We start from the raw sequence: 27366 nt of genomic DNA, 5'->3' as shown, positions 1-27366 counted from the left end.
AACGGTAATTTGAGCAAATTTGTTTGCAAATTGTGTATCAAATTAGTAGCCCTTCCCATACGTAGGACCCACAAGTGACATCAGCATTGACTCACAAGTGAGTTGATTAAGCGGATGTGAGTCATGCTCGGTCAGAAGGACATTTCAGTGTAAAAGCAATAGCTGTCATGCGTACGCACAAAAACGTACATATTGAATTCTGCTGGATAGTGAGTTGGTAAATTTGACATGTAGTCATGTTTACCATACTGAGAATGATCCTTTACATATCAGAAACAGCTTGAATGCAGGAGGCTGCGACTCCTTTGTTTTATTTCGAAGATGTTTTAAAGCAACCTACATTTCCGTTTCCTCACATTCAATATGATGTGCCTCAAGGTACTCTTGAACTTTTCGTCGCTTTAACAAAGATTAACACATTTTTAGTAACCATGGGGGGCAAAAATAAACAGAGAACTAAAGGAAACGTTCGGGTAAGTATCAGTTCCTTGTCACTGCGTTTACTTTCGCCTAACTTCACGTTAGCAGCTAATGCTACGTATAGTTGTTGTAATTCTGCATTCTGGACGAAGAAATAATTTTGGGACATGTCTGTTTACGTGTGCTCAAGTGTTTAGTGCACCATTGTCCAAATTTGCTTTACGGCTACTGTACGTTTTATTTTGAGTTTCCTGTTTTCCCCTGTCCATATTCCAGCCGTCCAGTAGCGGCCGGGCAGCCGAGGTGTTGACCCGGGAAGGAGGCGCAATCCCGGGTTTCGTCGGTTTCGATACAACGGTCTCCTCGGAGTTGAGCTACGTGCCTGCATTCCATGGCGCAGAGGAGCTTGACAGCCTGGTCGATGCAGACTTCAGACTGGTGCTCAGGAAACTATCCAAGAGAGATGTTGTCACGAGACTGAAAGTAAGTTTACGTCACCTATTATAAGTGGCCAAAAGAAGGTTTGCAAAATTGTCAACATGTATACACCACATAAATGAAAACAATATCATACAAAAACAAATGTCTTTTGCTGCGTTGGGTGGTTAAAATGGCAGCATAGTGCTGAATACATATGCCTCATAGCTTTGAGGTTCACTGTTCGAATAGCTGTTCTTGCTTTCCTGTGTGAAGTTTGCATGTTCTCCCAATGCTTGCGCGTTCCAAAAACATGCATGTTAGGTTAATTTGAAGACTTAAAATTGTTTGTTCTCTGCGACTGACTGGCGAACAGTCTAGAGTGCACCCTACCCAGCTCTCGCCCAAAATCAGCTGGGACTGACTGTATCCAACTCATCCGTGACCCTAGTGAGAGCAATCAGCATAGAAAACAGATGGATGGTGTTCAAAATGGCAGCACGGTGGTGGCCTAGTAGTTCCCACATGTGCTCTGGCCTTCCTGTGTGGAATTTGCATGTTGCATGAGTATTTAAGTTTCCTCCCACAGTCCAAAACATGCACATTAAAGCAATTGTCCATTGGTGTAAATGTGAATATGAATGGTTGTTGTTTTATCTCTGTGTCTTGTGATTGACTCACGACCGGTCTAGGGTGGACCCAGAGTTTCAGGTAGGATAGGCTTCAGCTCACCCGTGACTCCAATGAGGAGAAGTCGTCCAGAAAATGGATGGTTGGACGGTGGTCAAAATGTGTGCGTGTGTGCTCAACTAATAAGGTTGGATGTATGTACTCTGCTTGTGCTTTTTACAGGCTGTGCAGGACTTTGGATCCATGTGTCAGGAGCGTGACGCTGAAGATGTTAAGGGGGTCCTTCCGTACTGGCCTAGAATTTACTGCAAGATATCAGCGGTGAGCTACTCATCCTGCATTATAATTTGGTACTTGTCAAACATTCAACTTCTTTTCCCAACCCACCAAAACCACTGCCCCAAGCCCCCACCCTTCCGGACCCCACAGGTCTGACACAGACAACCCCACCCGTACTCTCTCATTATACTGTTAACTAGGCTTTACACGATCAGGATTTTTGGGGCTGATCAGCGAGTTTAAAAAACCGATAACCGATCCGATCACAAAATTGAGGAATGTGTCTATTTAAATTACCTGTTCATTTACTGTATATACTTGTGTACTTACTTGCTCAAAAAATTATATTTTCAATAAATAATGTATCTTTGTTCCTCTATTTATGCCAGTGAGGCATAGTGACAGACAGAACAAATGAATGGTCTTCTATTAGAGGGCAGGAAGTAAATACAGTAATGAATGTATCCACTTTTTGTGACATTTCTGTTTGTTGGTGTGCCGTGAGATTTTTCTATTGTAAAATATGTTCCTTGGCTCCATAAAGGTTGGAAATCACTGCTCTAGTCAGATCGTGTATTCTAATCAGTCAGGTCAAACCAACATTACATGACAGAAATAATGAGTGCTAACTTACTGTAATTAAATGACTTTTTTAAATTAAATTACTTCAGCCACACCAAAATTTGAGAGCATGATTCGACAGAATGGTGGGATGTTTACGTCCAATCGTTCATGCTACCGCTAGCTTGCTAGGCTACATCACATTATATTGCCTACTTATGAGCCATATCGTATTAAAAGTACATGAAAATACCTCAAGCGAGCCTTAAACGAACGTCCTCTCCTTTCCTGAGCACCAACACACCTTTTTCCCCATTTTGTCTTTATAATACCGTCGGCTCGCACCACTCTTGTTGTCGTCGTCACGGTAACGAGTCCATCCGGTCGCATTTGAGTTGACAAGATAAAGCCCAATGATCGTAAAAAACGGGATGCGGAATACAAAATTTTATTGTAGTAGTCTGACAGTGCAATCATGAAAGCGCAAATTTGTCTGGTAGTCTGATCTGGGCATCACGTGTTGCCTGTCTCAGACGTGTTGTCTGTCCCACACTGCCGGGTTTTATTATTATTTTTTTTTTGGCCGTCAGATATTTACAGTACTATGTCAAAAGACACGCGACAAGGCTAAAAATAAACTAGCTTTTGGTTCAAATATACTGTGCACGCGGTGATGCGGAGTAAATGTCTTTTGCGGATCGGATCGGAGAATTATGACATTAATGCCGATCAGCATAAAATGCCAAATATCGGCCGATACTGATCAGCCCGATCAAATCGATGTAAAGTCTACTGTTAACTGGACTTTTCAGTATGCCAATTTAATATCCTTTATGCCACTTAAGCGCCATTCACACTGCCTTTGCATTGTAACTGTAGATATTGTGAATTTTCCATGCGGTTATTTATATTTGCACTGAAGACTGTAAATATTCCACTTCATCCTTTCTCTATTTCACTCTTCTATTTGATTTTAATTTTTGTTTGGTTAGTTTTCTGCTGAACTGATAAATGTTGTTTGACAATGTTCACTGTGACAATAAATGATTTATATTATCTTTATCTTATTTTATTCTCAAACTGCAATTAAAGGGGGGACATATTAAAAAAGCCTGTAAAATAAATACTAATTTGTTTTTGTACAGTTGTATTATGTCTCTGAATGTCTGTCATAACTGAGCTTTATCATCTTTGTAAAGGCAGAGTTAATAAAAAAGGGGCAGGTAATCAAATATGTTGTCATTGAGTTATTATTTCTTTTATTCCGTTTTTTTAGGACCATGATCGGCGCATCAGAGAGGCCACCCAGCTGGCCTTTGAGCAGCTGGTGCTGAAAGTGCGCCGAAGCTTGGCTCCCTTCCTGAAGAGCTTGATGGGCCACTGGATCCTGTCCCAATGCGACACCCACACACCCGCAGCCTCTGCCGCACGTCGAGCCTTCCAAGCCATCTTCTCGGCCGCCAAGCAGCCGGAAGCCCTCAGCTTTTGCAAAGATGAGATCCTTAATGTGAGTTGTAATGGTGTCTAACAAGGAGAATGTTAATTCTGCTTGATATTTTTAAAGCATTTTGTCATACTGCAGGTACTTCAAGATATTTTATCAAAGGATTCTGCAGACACACTCAGTGATCCCCAGTAAGTCAACCTTAGTCAGCCTAATGTAGCTACTGTTTCATCATGTTAAATACAAATTTCACTTATTTTTTTTCCTGCCAGAACCCAGACTGAGGAGGAGCGAGAAGCCAAATATATGCGCATGCTGACCAGCTCTCTGCTAGGGGTGAAGAGACTGCTCTCTCTGCTACCCCAGAATGACATGGCTGCCACAGAGCACAGATTAGCTAATTTTGTCAGCCCTGCAAAGTTCTGGAAGTACAGCAGACACAAGGCACCGCAGGTACTGGTGTTGTGTTGGTGTTTATTTAAAAAAAAAAAAAAAAAGGAAAATTGTGTGTGTGTGCATGTATTAAGAATATTACATGTCTGGAAGTGCAGTAATAGTCTAGTGGTGCACAAAGCATTACGTATCAGAATGTGTTTCTGACTGATCTCCTTACTTGATTTTAGATTAGTATATAATTGGACTTAGTAGTGAGTAAAATTGCTTCTTCACAGGTAAGAGGGGCTTTCTTCGAGATGCTCTGCGCTTTGTGTGATTTAATGCCGGGCCTTGCGCAAAGTGAGGCGGCGCGTCTCTGCCCAGCCGTTCTCCTCAGCATCGACGACACAGATCCACTGGTGCTGCCTGCTGTGTGGGAGGCTGTTCTTCATGTTGTGTCCTCTATCCCTGTAAGTGCCTCTTTATGAGGACCTTTTGCTCTTGTAGGCTTGATTTACACTGCAGTTCCAAGTGATCAATTTTGATGTAATGCCTATAATTTTTTAGTTTTTTTTGCGTGGGACAAAACGGTAACATCCATCCATCCATTTTCCGAGCCACTTCTCCTCACTAGGGTCGCGGGCGTGCTGGAGCCTATCCCAGCTATCATCAGGCAGGAGGCAGGGTACACCCTGAACTGGTTGCCAGGCAATCGCAGGGCACATACAAACAAACAACCATTCGCACTCACAGTCACACCTACGGGCAATTTAGAGTCTCCAATTAATGCATGTTTTTGGGATGTGGGAGGAAATCGGAGTGCCCGGAGAAAACCCACGCAGCCACGGGGAGAACATGCAAACGCCACACAGGCGGGGCCGGGGATCGAACCCTGGTCCTCATAACTGTGAGGCTGACACTCTAACCAGTCATCCACCGTGCCGCCAAAACGGTAACAATGATACCTAAATAATTAGTTACAGTACATACTGTTTTGTTAACTGACAATTCCACTCGGACTCTTGCAACGCCCCATTTATGTAAATGAGGGGCCTGCATGATGGTATATGGCACTGAATAGTGTATTTCGATGATGTTAAGTTTTGCATTGACAGGGTCTTTTCAATGTGTTTACGTCGCACTCCCATTGGTCGTATCTGTTATATCTGTTAGCCTAGATATGAGATTTTTATCCACCTTTGGAAGAGGCCTGATTACATTTTTTTTCCATTTACGCTGTAATGACACGTATCCAAATTGTTACTTGAACAAAATAATCTGAATTATTTCACTTGAACCATGTAGTGTAATTCCAGTCTTAGTGGGCCTTCTTGTGTGTTCAAGGCTGGTACCCCCTTCATGTCTGTCTATTGCAGGACTGTTGGACACATGTAAACTCAAACAAGGGCTTCTTGCCAAAACTGTGGGCCCTGTTAAAAGAAGGGGGCAAAGGCATGGCTAAAGCCCTCCATCCTAATTTGATGCCATTCCTCAGCAAACTACCTCAACAGGTCACCGACCCAGCCTTGGAGTTCTACACTACTTTCTTCACCTCCCTCATACTTGGGTAAGCATACTTTTAACGTTTTAATTCCATATGACAATGAAATCAAGCTTTACTCTCATTCTGCGAGGCACACCGCTGATTAAGTTTGATTATCAAGGGATTTTAAATATAACAATTATATTAAAGCAAATGCTATAAAAAAAAGCAAGTCCTATATTGGTGGAACAAGTAGTTTCTAATGTCAGTAGTGCGTAATAGTTGATTAATAAATTGTATCGATCGTGTGGAATTGATTATTGAGGAATCATGTCTTGAAGTAAATGACGCCAAGTGGAGTGCACTATTTGGCTGCAATGAACAGAGGCACTGTTGATTCAGTTTCAACTTGTTTTGTATCCAAAGAAGAACAATATGACATAAACTACTGGAAGTTGAGCTACAGCCATGCTATATCAAAAGCCCTCCAGACAGCATTATTTTTGCTCCATAAAATACTGGTACAGAAACAGTAGTTCAGAACATTCAGCAAGAGATTCTGCCATCCACTGAAAGAAAAACATATAAAAAAAGCAATCATTATTAGAAAATATATTTGTAGAAGAAATAGTGGCGTTAAATTTTGTATTGAAAATAGTTAGACCAGCCATGAAGTGTTCCTGAAACACGGAAACCGTCAGGCTCGCATTTAATATGTATTACGAGGCAGACGTAAAATGACTTTGCCCAGATCAAATGTCTGGACAAGATAATATACTGCAGCTTCTGGTCTTAATGCTGCTGTCAGGGTCTCTCATAATCTTCCTGCTTTTGCACATAAGTCCTTATCTTATTAAGCAGTGTATGTGGCACATTTTTTGCTCTCTTCTCCAAGCTGTGACTCCATTAGCAACATTAACAGGGGTTTTCCTTGCTCAAATTGAGGCAGAGGTGGTACCATTCTTCTCATAGGGATGCATGCCTTTGTCACTGGCTCAAACACATTCTTTTCTTGTGAAGTATTTACATGGTTTTTATTCTTCTTCAACATTTTCTATTTCTTAAACGATATAATAAACTAAAATTGAAATGAAACATTTAAGAGCCCTGTTTGATATTGAATATAACAAAAGTGCATGCATGTACAATTATATTTCTCTTCGTTTCGTGTGAAAAGCATTTTTCCTTTTCTATTGCTGACTTACAAAGCTCAGGTTGCTGCACACTGAGTGAATCGGCCGAACCCGACTGAACTGTGGTATAGTGTCTAGGGTTTTGCATCTGTTTTCATGAGTGGCTGATCAGTCGACTAGTGGTTGCCATTCAAAATTGTAATCACAGTGACATGATGTAGCAACAAGCCAATCGAAATACACGAGCTCCCAGTCAAGCTAAAAATACATTTGCACGTTTTAAGTGAGTGCAAGACTGAACATCCACCGTGCCAACAACTAGCCATATAAATACAGTATATAAAGTATGAAATATTGTGTTTTACAGCAATACTTAACTATATTTATAATTTTTAATATTCCTGTGGATAAAAAAGCAAAGCTTGTGGCACACAGTACACACAAATGGCACACAAATGAATGGGAGTGCTCAAGACTCTTAAACTCTTCTCACCCACGTCCACTGTCTTTATCAATCCTTCTTTAACTATTAATCTATTTTATGTATTAATAAATGTGATAAAATACAATATACTGTATGTGCATCATCAAACACTTATACAGGCTTGCTGTTCAGGGTGTCCATATATTGAATCGGTCTGTGTGTTGGCAACGGTCATATTTTTGCGATGGTCCATTACCGTTGGGTTCGACTGCATCGCACAGTGGGCGGCAGACCCTGGAAGTTAAAATAACTAAGTTGGAGTGATTTTAATGTCATATTACCCACGGAGGCTTCATATTTTTCTGAGAAGTCAGATGTGCTTAGTTACAAAAAACAATATGATCTGACACACCTGCTATAGGAAAGAAAATCTTCATTTGCAACTCCTCTTTTTCGTCGTCTTATTCTTCGATGTTTTTGGGTGCTCCTTCAAGTTCTTTCTGATACAGCGCTGCCCTGTCACCATGGCATACTACTGTGAAAACTTATTACTATATTGATAATATCATCCACAGAAGAAATCATGACGCAACCCCTGTGAACTCTTGATTGTATGTGTTTGATGCTTAGTATTTCCAGTGAGCGTGCAGCCAATAGCCCCTCAGAAAGTGCCATTATTGTGACTGCCACCATAGAGTGCTTGAGGTTCTGCATACTGCGCCATTCAGCAGAGGAGGAGGAGGATCAGTGCAAAATCCGGACCATAATTATTTCACAGCAGGTTAAAATTAAAGCGTTGCTTTTCCATTTTTCTGCGATCTAAAAAAATATCTTTTAAAAAATTGCGACTGTTCGTCTTTGCTTTTCCTCTCTCAGCTCCTTCCGTTACTTGAGAGAGCTCTTGAGAACCCCACCCTTCAGAATGGTCCCCTGTTTCTGTTGGTCACCGAAATGCTCATTTCCTGGGAGAAGAGGGCAGGCAGTGAATCTAAAGATCTCAAGGATATCTTTCAAGGACTTGTGGCAGACTTCTGGGAGGAGCTTGGTCTTGTGTTTATGCGCCACACAGACTGCGAGGAAGTGAATCCACAAGCTTTAGAGGGGATTGCTGCCTTGCTGCAGGTCAGTTTGCTCAACTCCTGCCTCGAGACTCGGGCAGATCAGTGCAGCTGAGCTCTCGCTGTCTTTCATTCCTCCAGGTGATGCGCTATCCAGAGAGTGTAAACAGAAGGCACATTCTGAAGAAAAAGTCTCTCAAGATCAGTTTTTCTAAGTCTGGAGATGGCGACAAGCCTGGCTCGGCGGGAGGTGAGGCGGTGAAGATGGAGTTCACATCGGCTAACGTGTGCAGCTCCCCGCAGACCCGCCATTTTGAGGAAGTGGTCTGCCAGCTGGTGCAATTGTGCCTGGTGCATATGAATGAGAGAAGCTCTGAGAGACATCTTGTCTTCCTTTCCCATCTGCTGCAGTCTTTTCACACCCTCAAAATCTTCACTGTAAGTATTTCATTTTCCTCTAATAAAATGTAACTGGGTCGGTAGCCAATTAATGCATTAAAACTTAATTCGTCTCAGATGTTGGTCGAATTGGATGACCGCGTCAAAGATGGAAGTGAGCAGAGGTTCGACGGGAGAGCAAACAATCCAGCCGTGCGCTTTCTGCTAGAGCGAGTGGTGCCGTGGCTTGCCGACAAGGAACGGACAGACACGGAGCACCTAGTGGAGATGGTCTTCAGCTCATTGTCTTGCTGCAGCCGCCAGGAGACCACCCGCATCCTCGACCACATTACCATGGTAACATCCAGCGCTTGTCCTCTCTGGTACCTGGAACTTATCTCATCCAACTTTGAGCAAGAGGCATCTTTTTTCAAATTCTCTGGTCAAGGAGATATGACAGGAAAACCAGCCTTTTTTTTTTGTTTTTGTTTGTATATCTCCTTTATAGGACATGACAACGTGCACTTTTTTAAAACTTATTTGTGTCATTTTACTTGTATGTTTTGTTAATAGTTCCTGTTCATTGCTTTGATAACTTTTAAGTTTGATATTCACAAGTACCTCGTTCACCTTTTCTATCAGTATTATTTGGCTTTTCTTTGATTTGCCAATGTAGTTGATGGACCTTTTCTTGAAGTTTTTTTTCTACTTGAAGACTGAGAGAGTGTGTAGGTACAGTCTCCACCAAAGGTATTGGAACGGCAAGGTCAATTCCTTTGTTTTTGTTGTATACTGAAGACATTTGGGTTTCAGATCAAAATATGAATACAAGACAAATGTTCAGAACTCCAGCTTTCATTTCATGGTATTTACATCTAGATCTGTTAAGCAACTCATGACAGAGCACCTTTTATTTGAAGCCACCCACTTTTTAATTGAGCAAAAATATTGGAACATAGATGATGAAATTAACTTGAAGTGAATAACATTTAACATATGGTGGCATAATCCTTACTTGCAATAACTGTATTAAGCCTAGGACCCATTGACTTCACCAGACTGTTGCATTCTTCATTTGAAATGCCTTTCCAAGCCTTTACTGCAGTCTTTTTCAGTTCTTGTTTGTTTCTGAGGGTCTCTCCCTTCAGTCTCCTCTTCAGGAGGTAAAATGCATTCTCTGTTTGGTAAGATCTGGTGATTGACTTGGCCAGTCTAAGACCTTCCACTTTTCCCCCCTGATGAAGTCCTTTGTTGTTTTGGAATTGCGTTTTGGGTCATTGTCTTGTTGCATGATTAAGCTTCTCCCTATTAGTTTGGATGCATTTTTCTTTAAATTTCCAGACAAAATGGTTTGTCAACCTCCACAGGGCAGGGGTGAACGTATCACAATCCACTGTTCAAAGACAAATTTGAGAGAAGAAATATAGAGGCCATACCATAAGATGCAACCCACTCATCAGCAAAAAGAATCAGAGGGCCATATTGGATTTTGCAAAGAATTACGAGATCAGCCACAAGTTTTTGAACAAAGTTTTCTGGACTGATGAGACCAACATTAACCTCTACCAAAGTGATGGTAAGGCCAAAGTATGAAGAAAGAAAGGATCTGCTTCTGATCCAAAACACACAAGTTCATCTGTGAAGCATGGTGGAGGTAATGTCATAGCTTGGGCTTGCATGGCTGCTTCTGGAACAGGCTCACTAGTCTTTATTGATGATTTAACTCATGATGGTAGCACCGGAATGAATTCTGAAGTCTACGAAACCATTTTGTCAGCCAGTTTTCAGAAAAATGCATCCAAACTAATCGGGAGAAGATGCTATGTCCTGAGTTGTTTAACACAGCTAGATACCATGAATTTAAAGCTGGAATTCTGAACTTTTGTCTCATCATCTTTTGATCTGAAACCCAAATGTCTTCCGTATACAATAAATACAAAGGAATTGACCTTGCCGTTCCAATACTTTTGGAGGGGACTGTATATGGAGTACTCTACTACTACTTGGTATAGTGACAGTCAAGTAAGTTATTGCTTCGGGCAGGCTGCGAATGTCTTTATTTGTACAAATATTTATTTTGTGCTAATTGAGTGCGTTTATAAGGAACAAGTGAATTTAAAGATAATTTTTTTATTGGAGGATATATTCTCAGGTGTAACACAGTCTCCAATGTGTTGTTCTTTGCAGCTGCAACTACACTGTGGAGTTACCCTGCAAATCATCCAGAGGGTATGTGTCATCTTGCTCGCAAGCGTGCGTGTTCTGGTATGAATTGGGCATTGACACATCATGTGAGTGCAATTTATGCTTATCTTCCCTACCAGGCGTGTGCTGACCAAAACACGATCTCAAGTTGTCGAGACTGGCTCAAAGGTTCTGTTCTGGGCGAGCATCTCCTCGTTTTAACCCAGGAGCTTTGCAAGGTCGGACCCAGGTGCTCCAGCTCTCCCTCTTCGAGCAGCCACCACAGTTGGACCCTCATCAGCCTGGTTCTCTCACAGCACCACAACAATGGTACCTAAGTGACTGTATTTTTGCGATGATATTTTATTTGTCAGTCTATCCATCAGAGGTGGCTAAAGTACGCACATACTGTACTTTAGTACACTTTATACTTAAAAAAGACTGGTAAAAGTATGTTTTAATTCAACTCCTTTATGTAAGAGTGTAAAAGTACAAAATAAAAATATTAAAAATTAATGTGTAAGACCAGTTATGTACGATAGCCATTTTGTTAACTTTGCACAACGAAAAAGACTTACTGCACACAAACTAGTCTACCTCTTTTATTAAATTTTATAGTGATTGTACTGAAAAAGAAAAACTAGCTAGCATTGGCTCAGGCTTTTGTACTATCTAAACAAATTGTTCCCATGGCTTTGCTAATTTTCTAAACTGACTAAAATAATACTAAATTAGCTAATGCCAACGACTGCAATAACACACCTGTATATGTTAGTTGGCACAAGGCAGAAGACAAACAATTATCTTCAATACGGTGGTGTGAAAAAGTGTTTGGCCGCTTCCTGATTTGTCAAATTCCCCTTATCAAACAAATTAAAATATTACTCAAAGAAAACACACGTAAACACAAAATGCAGTTTTTAAATGTTTTTTATTATTAACGGAGGGAACAAAATCCCAAACTACATGGTCTTGTGTGGAAAAAGTGATTGCCCCCTTAACCTAATAACTGTTTGGGCCACCCTTAGCAGCAACAACTCCAATCAAGTGTTTGTGATAACTTTCAATGAGTCTGTTTTAAAGCGCTGTGGAGGACTTTTGGCTCACTCATCTTTCCAGATTTGTTGTAATTCAGCCACATTGGAGGGTTTTCAAGCGTGAACCGCCTTTTTAAGGTCTCGCCACAGCATCTCAATTGGATTCAAGTCAGGACTTTGGCTACGCCACTCCAAAGTCTTCCTTTTGTTTTTCTTCAGCCATTCAGAGGTGGACTTCCTGGTGTGTTTTGGATCAGTGTCCTGCTGCAGAACCCAAGTTCGTTTCAGCTTGAGGTCACGAACCGATGGAAGGACATACTCCTTCAGGATTTTTTGGTAGACAGCAGAATTCTCGCTTCCATTTATCACAGCAAGTCTTCCAGGTCCTGAAGCAGCAAAACAGCCCCACAACCACCACAATATTTTACTGTTGATATGATGTTCTTTTTCTGAAATGCAGTGTTACTTTTACGCCAGATGTAATGGGACACACAATTTCCGAACAGTTCAACTTTTCTTGTCAGACTACAGAATATTTCCCCAAAGGCTTTTGGGATCATCATGATGTCTTCTGGCAAAATTTAGATGAGCCTAAATGTTCTTTTTGCTTAGCAGAAGTTTTCGCCTTGGAATTCTGCTATGCTGTGTATGACATACACATATGTATGACAGCATACTACTACTACTATGCTGTATGCAGTCTCTTCCTTATGGTGGAGTCATGAACACTGACCTTAACTGAGGCAAGTGGGGCCTGCAGTTCTTTGGATGTTGTTGTGGGGTTTTTTTTTACCTCTTGGATGAGTCGTCGCTGTGCTCTTGGGGTAATTTTGTTCAGCCAGCCACTCCTGGGAAGGTTCGACACAGTTGTATGTTTTCGCCATTTGTGGATAATGACTCTCACTGCAGTTCGCTAGGGTCCCAAAGCTTTGGAAATGTCTTTATAACCTTTTCCACACAGATAGATCCCAATTACTTTCTTGTAGGTTTGGATTTTTTCTTCTTCTCCCTAAATAATACAAAAACATTTAAAAACTGCATTTTGTGTTTACTTGTTGTCTTTGACTAATATTAAAATTAATTTGATGGGGAAAATTTAAGTGTGACAAACATGCAAAAAAATATATATATCAGAAAGGGGCCAAACAATTTTTCACACCACTGGAGGGCCAATGATGGGAAATATCATGTTTCTCCAAATCTGTTGCGTCTTTGTCGTGAATGCGCCTTGGTTTACGTTCCTCCATGCCGCTGCTGTCCATGTTTTTTGCACCTTGTAAGACCCAAAGATCTCAATCAATCAAAATCTCAGCCACGGTTGACTGTAGTGCTTTCTATTTACCCCTTTTTACATTGTCATCATTCGCAGAGGTTTAAAAAAATAGCTGCTCGATTTTGACAAAGCAAGCAGTAGAAAATAGATAATTTTTTTCTAATGTAGGAAGTAAAACGTCACCAGAAAACTAAATACTGAAGAAAATTACAGATACCAGAAAAATCCATACTAACCATTTGGATTTTATTTCCACACACCAGAACCTCTGATAGGGGAGATGTACATGGAGAAGATGTTAGAGAAGCTGCATGCAACGCTTTCTGAGACCAAGAGTCTGTCAGACGCAGGCAACATTGAGCCGCTGGTCTCTTTTATCTGCGACGTGGCCTCCACCTTCTTCTCATCGGTGCAAAACTGCCTGCTACTTCCTTCCGCCAAGGAACTCCTGCTCACAGTCTTCCAGCTCATCGCCCAAGATCAAACACACACTTATCTGTCAGGTAGAACCTTGCGCCACGCCACGCTTTGACATGGAGTCTTTGCTAGAGAGCTAATGTGTATTGATCTTTCCCTGACAGACTCCCTCTTAGATAAAATGGGGAAGGTGTGCGTCGCCGGGGTCCAGTCGTTGGTCCAACACTCTCCGTATGATGTGGCAGAAGGGGGTTTCCTGCACAGTGCTGCCCTTTGGGTGCAGAGCAGACTACTCACTGTGTCTCTGGATATCAAAAAGTACACAAACTTTGACCATCAAACCCAATGATTAAACTATTTAACGAATAAAGTATTTCCAGATATATAAAAATGAAAAACAAATCCACTAATTTCAAACCGATGTGATGCAATTCGACAGCATCTGACTAGATGAAATTGAAGCAGATCAAGATAAAACTTTGACTTTGCAGCATGCACCTAAATTTCATTTGGCTTAGACAAGATTTCAATAAGAAATAATTTATAATAATAATGATATTGATTGAAAAAAAATAACCATATAACCTGATCAGTGGGGCATTTCAACAAAAATATTAAACTGTTGTGTAACAATGCTTACCCCATTAATACATAAATATGTAATAATAACACTATTTTATGCATTTTTTGCAGTACAAATGGTTTAAAAAAATACAACAATAATTACACACAAAAAAATCAATAACTGAATGGAAAGTAGATCCAAGATAAAATGCAGTAAACAGATGAGTTTAGTTTGGAATATGCTAATTTAAATAGATGAGTTTTGAGTCTGTATTTGAGAAAAGTAATTACTTTTTTATGGTCCTGTTTGGCTGTTAGGTCTAGGAGAAATGAGGATCTGTATCCCTTTTATCCCGGAACATTTTTACAGTGGAGTTTTTAAGGTGCCGTATTTGATGGCTATTTATTGAGAATCAAAGTCGATCAGTCGAACAGAACAAGGTTTCTAGAGGGGAGTGAGAAAAGAAGACAACAAACGACAAAGTAAATGTAAGAAGTCATTACTATTAAAAACAAATACCGGTTGAGCCATTAAAAACTGAAGACAGGAAAGTGCAAAAAAAAAAAAAAACCCCCCCCCCCCCCACCCCCAAGTGCTGAGGTTCTTGTCTTATCATACCAAAAACGGTGGCTTAGTTGTGGTTCTGTGTAAGTTACTTTCATTTAATTTGTCATTTAGTTTGCAGTATTTAGTTCTGGCTGTTGAAAGCATAGTGGAGACCATCACTTCTGTCTGCGATCAAGACTCTGCCGCCCTTACCCAATTCTTTACCCACTTGATGCCCAGTGTTACTGGATGGACAAAACTCCGACAGGCCCTGCCTTCACATGTAAGACACCCAACGCTATCCTCACTGAGGCTGTGTAATTTTTGCACATTTTGTTCATGCTGATTTCTGCATCTGCAGTGGATCAAGACACCTTTGCTAGCCGGCCGTTACAGGGGAGTTTGCGAAATGTCCTGCGAGGACACATGGAAACTGAAAATGCCCAACGTCTTACCGGCACATTTATGCACATGTGCCTTGCTGGGAAAGGTGACTCTTGCTGCCTCACTTTTAAATTGTAATCAAAAGAACGACAAGTGCCAGCTACAGCTTGCAAACCTGATGCACACAGGTACACATTTAGAACATGCTTCTTTTTTTCCCCTCTACTTATATACATGTTGTTTAATGTGTTTTTAATGTGAGTACTTCCTCGTGTCAGTTGCAGAGCTCCTGTATGCACTACAATGGTGTAATGAGGTGGAGTATGCCCCCACTATTGTCTCCACCTATCACAGCCTCCTCACTGACTGGGGGCTGTCAGGGGGTCTGCATGACTTGGTTACAACGACAGATTTGCTGGAGACGCTCTATTCAAGGTCAGGGTCACTCATTGGTTTGTGACGAGCTGTAAATACTTTTGACGGTACAATAAGTGAAATGTATTCATTAAAAAATAATGTTGTCCTGGACACTTGCTTGTAATGAGTAGAATAACTTTAGTAATGTTGTTGCCATGGCAATCTTGGATCACCCACTTGAATCTGTGGATCAGCCTGGACAGCCGATTTGTAATCATCACAGTGGTTTAAAATGGCAGTCATTTTCGTTCCCATGGATAAAACATAGATACTGGATTTTCTATCTTGATCCACACAAATTGTAACAGTTTGTAACAATCCCATGGTAGCCCGGCGAGTTTTATGGAAATAGTTTTGTTTACGCATTATGGTGGTTACATATCCATCCATCCATTTTCTCTAACGCTTATCCTCACTAGGGTCGCAGGCGTGATGGAGCCTATCCCAGCTATCTTTGGGCGAGAGGCGTGAACTGGTCGCCAGCCAATCGCAGGGCACATAAACCAACAACCATTCGCACTCACATTCACACCTACGGGCAATTTAGTCTTCAATCAACCTACCACGCATGTTTTTGGGATGTGGGAGGAAACCGGAGTACCCGGAGAAAACCCACGCAGGGACGGGGAGAACGTGCAAATTCCACACAGGCGGGGCCGGGATTTGAACCATGGTCCTCAGATCAGTGAGGCAGATGTGCTAACCAGTCGTGCACCGTGCCACCCTGGTTGCAAATGTACAATTGAATATTGCATTTTATTCTTAAGCACCTTTCAAATGCCTGAAGATTCTTTAAAAACACAAAAAATACAAAATAATTAATCATAACAATTGTCATGAATAAATCAGTTTAAAATGTTTTTTTTTAAACTATTTAAAATTATGAAAGGTTGAAGAGTTTAAGACAAACTCCTGCCTTGTGATTTGCACTTAGCTAATGTAGCAATTATATTTAATAAGGGAGCGGTAAGGAGCAAAGCAGTTATTCCCTGCTGATGCTTAATGCGTGGCAAAAAGCTTCTGAGATCAGCAGTGGTATGTATTGCACTTCACTTTAGGGGTAGTCAAAAAGCAGCATGGTTATTCGTTAATGCGTCTTTAGGGCCTTGCCCTGGTCGACAATGTAAATAAATTCTTACATGTCAACATATAATGATATGCCACAATTAATCCCGTAGATCATTTGATCTTGGTGGTCTGTGGTCTCTGACGCTGGAAAACTACATCCAGACCCACAACCTGCCAGCCACTCACGGGATGAGCCTTAAGAAGCTGTATGGCACTGTAGATAGGTTAGTGTTAGTTACTCATGAATACCTTTTTAATGCCAGGTGGCTTGGATCTCGGGGGAATAATCTGTATGTTGACTGTGTTTTCTTGTATCAGTTTGTTACCAGTGTCGCCAAGCAAACTGACCTCACTCCAGGTCCTCTGCCCCACCATGACCCAGGAAGAGCGACAGACACTGGTCGCCCTCGCCACTGCGGGAATCATCAACTGGGAAGAGGACGACAGTAAAAAAAGACTTACCACCATACATGTGTGTTCCCTCAATTTAGTCAAACAAAACGGTAAAAACAACCCTCCTGTGTCCCAGATGTGTACGGGTGTGTAGCGGTGCTGCTTTGTTGTCTGCAAGCTGACACGCAAGTGGAGGATGAGGTGGTGCCGGCGGTTTTGTCCACCTTGATGGAGTGGAGAATCCACAGGGAGGATTGGTTCCTTTTTGGCAGGTAAGCATTGGTTACACTTGCATAGATCATTTTCCACTTGAGACGATGTGAGTCCCGGGATGCACATGTCATTGAAACAATGAGTCTCAGCCCTGAAACAATGAGTCTCTGCAACTTATCATCACGCAATACAAATACAGTAATCCTCCACTACATTGCGGTTCTTGCTTCACGGTTCCTCTTTGTTGGCCTCATGGCCTCAAACGACCAGTAAAGTACAGTTATTGTACATAAATATAAAAAAGGCTTGAAAATGTTTGAAAGTTTCACGCTTTTATCCAAACTTACCGCGCTTGGTCATGGTGACATTGTTGACGTGCTGTACTTACCATAGGCGAGTCACCTTCATGAGCCGCAGGGAATTGGCGTGCTTCCTAGCTCCAAATCTGTTGCAAAGGCGAATGGCTTGACAAAAGAAACTATTACTGTACCAAAAACAGCATTTTCCAGACTCCAAAGACTTGTGTTTTGTACTCCTTAGTGCTGCAGCCATGATTCTCTCTCTCTGCTCTATGTACAATAGACAATAGATATACCACCGCCACGTCAATGCTCCACATTCAAGCCACATAGGCACGGGAGGATCTAGTAGTATTGTATAACTGTGACCCGTAAATACGTCAGTCCCATTCTCTTCCTGCATTGCGCCACAACGCTAGTAAACAACAGCGGCCAATTCTGGGACTAACAGACATTGTCAAAGGCATTTTAAGTGACAAATGGAAACTATTTTTGGACACATTGTTCACTCCTGACAGTCCGTTTTATCCGATATCCATCATGTCGAGGTTTCACTGTTCTTAAATAAATGTATTTAATTAATACATCAAAACTGATCATTATGATAAAAATATAGTTTTGAATATAGTTCTATGTATATTAGTCTATCAAAAGAAGTGTCCGGTGAATGTTTCTAGAAATGCTTTCTTTGCCAAATACCTCATATCTGTGTTTGTCAGTGACCTGTCTAAAGCAACTACACAACAGCTGAACCTGACAGTGGAACTGATGCGCTTCCTGTCCTGGCTAGTGACACACTCTCCGACAGTTCTCGGGAATAGCCAGTGGGATTTCTTACTCTGCGCTATGTTAGCCTGGTTGGAGGTGAGTTCCCCTCGCCACTCTTTTGTTTCCCACTCGAAACATTCGCGTCTCATCCGCTCTCTCGTTTTAATCTCAGGTAACCAGCGAGAACGTGAACAGCCTGTGGAATCCGTGGGTACAGCTGTTTGTATGCGAGAGCGCTGCTCTGATTGTGAACCTGAGGCAGTTCTTTGGATCATTGCCGACTGAAGTCCTGGAGAAGCTGCCGTCGGAACTGGTGGCAGAATGGCAAGACTTTTTTGTGGACGGAATCTACAACCTGCTGTTACCTATGCCTCTCAAGATCACAGGTAGGCGTTAGGCATTGGAATACATTTCCTTGATGGATTAATTGGTAACTTTAATGCAACAGGGATCCACATGCATGTAAATGACTGCTGACCTATTCGACAAAGCACTTTCAACCGTTTATTGAACGGGACAAACTTTCAAACACAAATACAAAATGAAAACACTCACAACGAGCATGGAGCAGACGCTTACACTGAACTAACCATGTGGTAAACGGCCAACCCGACTGACTCCATCCAGTTCCTGATGTTACTCACTGGCAATGCCCTTTGAAGGAATACACTCCTGTGTGCATGAGTGTGCACATGTGACTTTCTGGTTAATTACACAGTTTATTTATTTATATTCTCTCATTTTGTTTTCATATTTATATTTTACATTATAGAAAGTGTTTTTTGAAAGCTGGAACGATTCAACAAATATGAATTATAAATATTTGAATTCTTTGTCTGCCACAGGGCACAAACAACCCTTCATGCTCCCATTCACACCAATAGACAATTGACTCTTCAATGAACCCAGCATGCATCTTTTTGGAATATGGGAGGAAGCCAGAGTACCCACAGAAAACCCGCTTAAGCACATGGAGACATGCAAACTAACTCCACACATAGGGGCCTGAAGTATGAGGTTCAGTGCAAAAATATTTTTTTACATAACATTTCACATGGCATAAGGGTAAGAATTACAATAAGGGTTATATATATTTTTTAAATGTTTATTTATTTAAAATTAAATTCTGTTTTAACGAGAAAATAAATGGATGTTAATACGACAGATGTTCTTGGAACCGATTAACTTGCAATGTGTACTTCGAGTTTGCTGCCCAAACAAGCTGCAGAAGAAACAGGGGGGGGCTGAAAATTACTTGCACCCTCTGGTGGTTAACAGTGCAATCCACTGTACCTCTAGCTTCACACATTTTAAAATACATTCCACATTGACATAAAACCGATCTGATCGGCGTTATCGGTATCGGCCGATAATTAACATTTTATGCTGATCAACTTTCATGTCATAAGTCGCCGATCCAATCAATGACGTCATCGATCGGCTCCGCACAAGACATTTAACTCCGCGTTGTCGTCACGCATGAATCCAAAAGCTAGTTTACTTTTAGCCTTGTCACGTGTCTTGTCGTGCAGTACTGTAACTATCTGACGGCCAATAAAGTTTTTTCAATCTTGTCAGTGAAAAAACACGTAGTTGGTGTGGGACTATTTTGCGGTGTTTCAGACAAACAACACGTAAGTTATTTGCAGTCTGTGCACAACTGAAGTACGTCGTGGGGAACGTCATCTAAATGCTTCAACACAAATTAGATCGAGCACCTGAAGAATGTACACGAGGAGCATGCCGCGTTCCAGCAACGCAGCATGGTGGGGTATGGGGGTGAGGGGGTGGGAAGAAAAGTGTCAAACGGACTCAAACTCTGGACAACACCTGTCCACATAGCCGGGACAGTGAGAAAGTTAGAGTAAGCATGTCATTAACAGTATTTTCCATCCATCCATCCATTTTCTACCGCTTACCCGAGGTCGGGTCGCGGGGCCAGTAGCTTTAGCAGGGACGCTCAGACTTCCCTCTCCCCAGCCACTTCATCCAGCTCTTCCGGGGGGATCCCGAGGAACAAGTCATGTAAATAGACACACTGCTCCATCTTGTGATCGGTTATCTTTTTTTTTTTTTTAAACTTGCGGATCGGTGATCGGCCCCAAAAATCCTGATCGTGTAAAGCCTACATAAATCTAAAGAGTAACTCAATTTACCATTCCAATCTGAGTGTGTGTCTTAAATTGACAGCTTTCTCTTGCTTCCTAATTTATAATAAGGCAGGTGCTTTTCACAATTTAGTGCAGCACATATGTTAAAACAAGTCGGTATGTCGGTCTTTAATGTCTTCAAGCTCTTCTGTCCGTTATCTTGTCTGAGTGCAGATGCCTTCAAAGAACCCGACGACCCCGTCTTTCCTCTGGCGGTGCTGCAGTCGCTCGGCGTGGCTCTGACCTACGCGCCCGTGCAGCAGATCAACCAGAACTCCCTGCCAGCAAAATTTGTTGCGGACCAGAAGACCAACCTGCCGCAACCTCTTCAAACGCTCCTAAACACCTTCTGTCCTCTGCTGGTCTTCAAGGCCCGACCGCTTCAAGTGACAGTGTACCACTTGTTGGCAAAGTAAGATTTTGAACATATCTTGGCCGGCATTCATTGTATCTACTTAATATTTTGCAACATTCTGAAGGACCTTATTATATATAAACTACTAATCCACTATACATTTAAGTCACTGGATACGCTGTTGAGAGAATATGAATAATCTTTGACATGGAACCTATTGTCAAAATCTCAAAGATAATCTATACAGCATCTCACAAAAGAGAGTAGTGGAAATAAATGTCTTTACACTCTTGGGTCTAGACTTCACCAGAGCTTCACAGGTTGTCAGCGAAATCCTTTTCCACTTCTCCTCGGTGATGGCACAGAGCTTTTGGATGTTGGAGACCTTGTGCTCCTCCATCTTCTATTTGGGGATTTGCCACGATTGTTCAAAAGGAGTTCTGGAGACATGCCTAGCCAGTCCATCATCTCTAAATATGCTTTAAATTACGAAAATTCTTTAAGTCTTTTGTCATGTTGTCATTCCTAACTCAAGGAAAACTAGTTTAAATTTAAAATTTGACTTTAAACTTGGCCAGGCTGTGCCTATTACAATGCATCCTTATTGTTGGCTGATGACATAATTGCACGTATCTCTTCTAGCAATGCAATATATGTACACTATTTTGATATACATTTTTTTTGCAAGCCAATCACATGATACAGGCCTAAATGTGGCACATGCCGGCTAACCTGAAGAGAGTAAGAGGGGTAAAAGAGATCCCACCTTGTCAATCCAGGGTCATGCCTCAGCTGCCTGAATGTGATGGAGAAGACTGCAGCAAGTCTGAAGATGAGGATGACGAGCCAAGCCTGTAAGTCCAAAGTTCTGTCATATAAAATATGCTTCACCAAGTGAGGAAGAATCATTCGGGTTCCCGTGTTTTGTTCAGCCCTCCTCCGGCGGCTTTGATGACTGTGCTGTCAACTTGCGAGGAGTTGTGTGACAGCATCCTGACAGCACTTCAAGTCGGAGAATTTGCGGTGGTCTCTCCTCACAGCGTTGAGTACTCGTGCATCCTGGGCTACTTACTGGCATGGAAGCTACTTCTCACCTTTTTCAGGTCATCACCCTCCCATGTGAGTCCTGTCCTCTTGCACTGTAAACGTTTTTTTTTTCTCGTTTTTATTTATTTATTTATTTTTTAAATACTACTGTGAACCCACATATATCGTGGTAGGATATGCTTCAAACCCGCCCACAATAGGTAAAAATGTGCGATATAGAAAGACCTTATCAAAACAGCTAACAGTTTTACCCCTCCCACATGCTTTGAACAACTGGTTAAAAAACACTTTTTTTCAAGTATCCTGTTCACACACTCGGTTTGTGTGATTGCTTCAAGCTGTTTGTCGCTCCCAGCTGAAGTTTACTATAAAACAAAATAGAATTAAAAATTGTGTGTAATTGTATACTAAAACTGGACCTAAACTAAAAAGTTCAACCAAACATAATAACAAAAGTCCACTAAAACCGGAACTAAACTAAAAAGTTTAACCAAACTTAATAACAAAAGTCCACTATTATTGCAAACGTGAAATGCAATAGATGGCCTAATAGAAATGACCAGTAAATATAAACCTTCAAACAATTGCTGTTTAACACACACGGAGCAGCAACATTTAAAAACAGAGTATACAACTACTCACAGCCATATATTCTCTCTGCTCTGTGGTAGCAACTATTACTGGAGATTATTATTATTATGACCTTCTTTGCCTCCTTATGCTCCTGTCTGGCATGTTGCGGCACAACGTAGTACTAAGCTAAAGGCATGCAAGTCTGAATTCAGACTTGCCTGTGTACTGTAATAAAGCATAAAAACAATCCGAGATATAGCGTTAGGTGTAAACGCCGAACTGCGATATAGCGTGGGAACACCGCATTTGTGAATGAGTTTGTAAGTGGATGGGAGTTGATTGACCGCTCTTCTTATTCGTCTTCAGCTACGTGCCCATTACGCTCAGTATCTTAAGAAAACCAGCTCCCTCAACAAGCTCCTCCTTCACCTCTTCAAACTCATGCCTGAAAATCCGATCTTTCCGGGCCAAGCAGCAGAAACGCGAGACTCCAAAACCTTCTTCACAGAGAGTCTCAGTCTGGCGGTTGACAGTAAGAATACAATGCCACAGTATCAGTCAGTGGCGACAGAAAGGGCAACCAACTTAACTTTCACACGCCCACAGAAAGGGATAATATCGAGCAGGAGCTGCCCCACCTGGCGTGCAGCGTTTACTACGGGACGGTGCAGGACCTGCCCGCTATGGTGCGACTGTGGTGGAATAGTCAGGAAAAGCGTGTGAGTGGCACCGTGGAAAGGTTCACCACCAAGTACGTCAGTCCAGTTCTCTCAGCGCAGGAGATCTCGTCGGTCCACAGCAGCACTCAAATGTTTGAAAGCATGACGGTAAGATTGTTTGGTTTTATTTGATACTGGGTGTTTTTATTTTTTTATTATTATTACTCTGTTATTTTATTATTTCACACTACATTAGGTATGCCTGCACAGGTGTCAAACTGTGGCCCTGTGAAAGTTTGCCATAATTCCTTGTGTCATTAAAATGAACATTACCCAATACAGGAACAATTTTGTAATATGAGGTGGTGATTAGGGTTCTCACACAGAACATATTCACATATAACATAAAAAAATTACAAATTTCAAATTACATGTTCTTATACTGGTATGATTTTTATAATTGGTAGTGAACCAAGTCACCAAGCGGCGGGAATAGGTGACCTTTTCAGATAAAAATAAGTGTTTGTGATACTTATATTGTCATATGAGGACATATTGACAAAATTAGACTTTGATTTTCAACTATCTTTTGCAAGCTTTGACCTTACTATATTTCCAAGTTTAGAAACGATCGAATAAATTGAGGGGGGGGGGGGGGGGGGGTATGACATGTTTTTGGGTCATTACTTGATGTCGCATTGCAAAAAAGGAACCTTAATATGAGGCTCTCTCTTTAAGGAGGTTGTGATGTCACACTTTCTAATAATTTTGGTACCCCTGTTTTCAATATAGCTCTTATATTGGGTCTTAAAATTCAGACTGTGCTTGTGTACCTAATCTAGTGTCACTGAGTGTCAATCATAGGCATTGGCGGCCTTTAAGGCATAATGGAGGATGGCAACTTCTGTCTGCTCCCAACCCCCGCCAGGTGAAGGCGCGCTCTGCTGCACGGGAGGTGATTGCCACCTACTCGGTGGATGAGATTTTCATCGAGCTGGTGATTCAGCTGCCGCAGAGCCACCCTCTGGGCTCCATCGTGGTCGAGAGTGGGAGGCGCGTGGGCGTCTCTGTGCAGCAGTGGAGGAACTGGATGCTGCAGCTCAGCACGTACCTCACACATCAGGTACTAACACACATGGACTATACAGTCCCGTGAAAGTGTCTTTGCCCCCCCCCTTCGCAAATTCATATTTTTTTTGCATAGTTTCTCCACTTTAAGATGATCGAACGAATGTAAATATCAGATAAATAACCTAGGTAGCTTTGAATATTTTTTCCCCCCTATTAATAAAATCACGATTTAAAAACTGCATTTTATGTTTACTTGGGTTATCTTTGTCTGATATTTACATTCAATAGATGACGTTAAATAATTAAATGGAGAACCTATACAAAAAATAATTTGAGAAGGGGCCAAAGACTTTTTTACAGCACTGTAGTGTGTAGCCCACTTCAGCATAAAGCTGCTCTTGTGGTTGAGTGTCTATTTAGTCACAGTGTAGCCTGACAAACGGGCATTTGTGTTCAGAATGGCACTATAATGGAGGGCCTGGCATTGTGGAAAAACAATGTGGACAAGCGTTTCGAGGGAATCGAGGACTGTATGATCTGCTTCTCTGTTATCCATGGCTCAAATTACTCGCTGCCCAAGAAGGCTTGTCGCACTTGCAAGAAGAAATTCCACTCTGCGTGCTTGGTAAGTCATCTCCGTTGCGCTTATGTTACGTTGAACGGTAGCATTATGAAGTAAAGCGGCACAGTTGCGGATTAGTTATTAGTAGATTAGTTAGATTAGTTGAACCTCCAAAGGCAAACACAGTCCATCCATCTCAAGAGATTTTCAGAAGTTTCACTTGATGTCACACACAATGATGGTTTGAACTTCGTTTTAATTGGCTTTTGAGGCATATTTCCTCCCAAAGGTTTTGGTTAAACTCCAAATTGTACCACTTTTTGGGGATGTTCAACTTTAGTACTAATTTGTGACAAAAATATGTTATTGACCAAAGTTGGACATAGGTGGTTTTGGCCTGATGCGAGCAATATATAGAAAGTTTGCGGGAGTCGAGGCAAAATGTTCGGTCCCTGTACGACACTTTGATATTATGTTTTAATTATGCTGTGCCACTTTTATTTACCTCTCTGCAGTACAAATGGTTCACATCCAGCAACAAGTCCACTTGTCCATTGTGCAGAGAGACCTTCTTCTGATGCACAGCCTGTGTGTTACCACAATGCTTCAGTCGGTTCTGATGATTATTACTAGATGAACCTCCGGCCGTTCCTTTTGAGGCCCTTTTTGACCAAAGTGACAATTTGTTTGGCGGTTGTTTTGATTTTGTGTATTTATGAGTGTGGAATAATGTGTTCACAGACATGACAAGATAACGTTTGGACAATGAACACCAATCAATACATTTAAAAAAATCTAAATAGATTTTGTTTTCCCAAGACAATGAGGTGCTTTTGCAGATTTAAAGGTAACTGTTGAACTGAATCATTTGACAGCTGAAAAAAAGGCATGCAGTGTCCAGTCAATGTTCATACATATTTTCCTAATATTTAGGAGTGTAAATGAAATGTGACGTCCTCGCAGGTCCAACACTTCATCTTTAGAGATGATTTTAATTTCCTAATGAAAACTATACATCACAAATATCCAACTTGAATAATGTGTGATCATCTCATTGTGTCTGTTTGCAACTGTACATTACGCTGGACAAGACAATAAAGTACAACTGGGTGGTTATTCATTGAGCCATTTATTTGTTTATAATGCAAACATTTCACATTCATACTTATGACCAAGTTAATTCCTTAAAAGAGATGAACATTATCATCAGTCTTGTGAAATATGCTTGTTTGTAACTTTGTCTTCTGCAAATTAATATTGTATATCGTGGTTTTTTTTCTTCTTCCCCATTTGATCTGATTTTCCAGATAAAAATAAAAAAACTATACCTTTGAACATTTTGGCTTTTTGTTGCAGTCACAGTGGAGGTGTACATAGTGCAATACAAATTAATACATAATAGCAGCGAGTGTGCAGTTTACAGTATAAAATGTTTGTGCTTTTACATACCTGTCCCCAAGTTAGCTTCAAGGATCATTAAAGCCCTCTAATTCATTACTACTAATTATTTGAACAAAAAAAAAAGGCATTTCTGTATTGCAACAAGAATAGGACATGTACAAGAATAAGAAAATTAAACTTTACGGGAAACACATTGCTAATTTTTAACCCCAGCAAATATTTAGTACAATACAAAAGTTTGTTTTTGAGCAGCATGGTCTTCTCGTGGTTTGCACATATGCTTCACAGTTAATGGTTCTGGGTTTGAATCTCAGCTCATACCTGGTTGAAAGTGCTTCTGTGGGTTTTTTCTGGGTACTCTGGTTCCTCCCACATTCCAAAACAATGCATGTTAGTTTCAATGAAGACTATCGACCACGCTAAAAAAAAAAATTGCCACTTCCGTATATCATTATTACTTTACAAGTATTTATTTAATGTACCATATTACGTTGCTATTGTTTGTATCGTTGTATTGTTTGCAAGTCGGGGTTATGCCAACAAATATAAAAGTTTTTCAACTTGAAGTTATTTTAATAATGTCTGTTCCAATACTTTTGCTCAATTGCAAGGTGAGTGGCTTAAAAAAAAAAAAAAGTGCTATGTCCTGATTTGTTTTACATATCTAGATGTAAATACCATGAAATAAAAGCTGCAATTCTGAATTTATGTTGCTTATTCATCTTTTAATCTGTCTTCAGGATGCAAAAAAATGACACGTTCAGCACGATCAACAAATTGGTGGCACTCATTTTTGCTCTGCGATCCACATCTCTGTGTGTATGTGTGTGTGTGTGTGTATTTGTAATTCAGTATGACCGTCCAATTTTTATCAATACAAACACCCAGCACCAATCATCATCCGCCCTTGACCTTTTTAATAGCCATTGATCTGTTTGCCTGCCATAAATATTTATATTCTCTCGCTCTGCACACACACACACACACACGCTCACACTCATCTTCCTGCTCATTAACTGCTTGATTAAGCAGCATTGCAAATGTTTATGAACTGTATACAAACGAGTACAGTCCAGCAATGGTACAGCCTTTTCCCTGTCGTGGCCTCACTCCAGTTGTCACCACAAGATGACAGTATAACCACAACACTGTGAAGCATGGCTGCCTTGTGACGAATTGAGTTCATTATAAACCTGTGAGTGTGGAAAAGGGAGGCGCTCACTGGTCCCTAAAGATGAAATTGTTTTGTGACCCATTTTTTTTAACGTTTAATTTTAAATGTCTTGTTACCTTTCGAATACATTTTGCGGTATCTGCATGGAAATAACAACGACAATCCAGTCAAGCATCTCTTCAAACAGCTTAACAATAAATGCTCAGAA

At 41.0% G+C, this 27366-nt stretch overlaps 1 protein-coding gene across 1 annotated transcript; it reads left to right on the top strand.

Moving 5' to 3' along the window:
• Nucleotides 1-356: 356 nt before the first annotated feature.
• Nucleotides 357-25918, top strand: ltn1 (listerin E3 ubiquitin protein ligase 1). The gene is made up of 32 exons (XM_061702985.1): nt 357-473; nt 697-903; nt 1690-1788; nt 3584-3814; nt 3890-3942; nt 4024-4204; nt 4423-4596; nt 5503-5693; nt 7797-7947; nt 8043-8288; nt 8366-8662; nt 8741-8959; nt 10790-10831; nt 10927-11116; nt 13360-13599; nt 13678-13831; nt 14757-14907; nt 14986-15196; nt 15287-15443; nt 16604-16717; nt 16812-16939; nt 17023-17158; nt 18118-18262; nt 18339-18552; nt 20491-20728; nt 21451-21525; nt 21604-21790; nt 22658-22823; nt 22898-23118; nt 23879-24073; nt 24479-24646; nt 25099-25918. Exons 1-32 carry the CDS (start codon nt 432-434, stop codon nt 25159-25161), a joined length of 5286 nt encoding a protein of 1761 aa, XP_061558969.1. The 5' UTR covers nt 357-431; the 3' UTR covers nt 25162-25918.
• The last annotated feature ends 1448 nt before the right edge of the window (nt 25919-27366 follow it).

The sequence above is a fragment of the Phycodurus eques genome, chromosome 17 (genome assembly GCF_024500275.1).
Source record: "Phycodurus eques isolate BA_2022a chromosome 17, UOR_Pequ_1.1, whole genome shotgun sequence".
Lineage (NCBI taxonomy): Eukaryota > Metazoa > Chordata > Actinopteri > Syngnathiformes > Syngnathidae > Phycodurus > Phycodurus eques.
The sequence above is the reverse complement of the archived record's forward strand: the minus strand, read 5'-3'. Positions and strand labels throughout refer to the sequence as shown.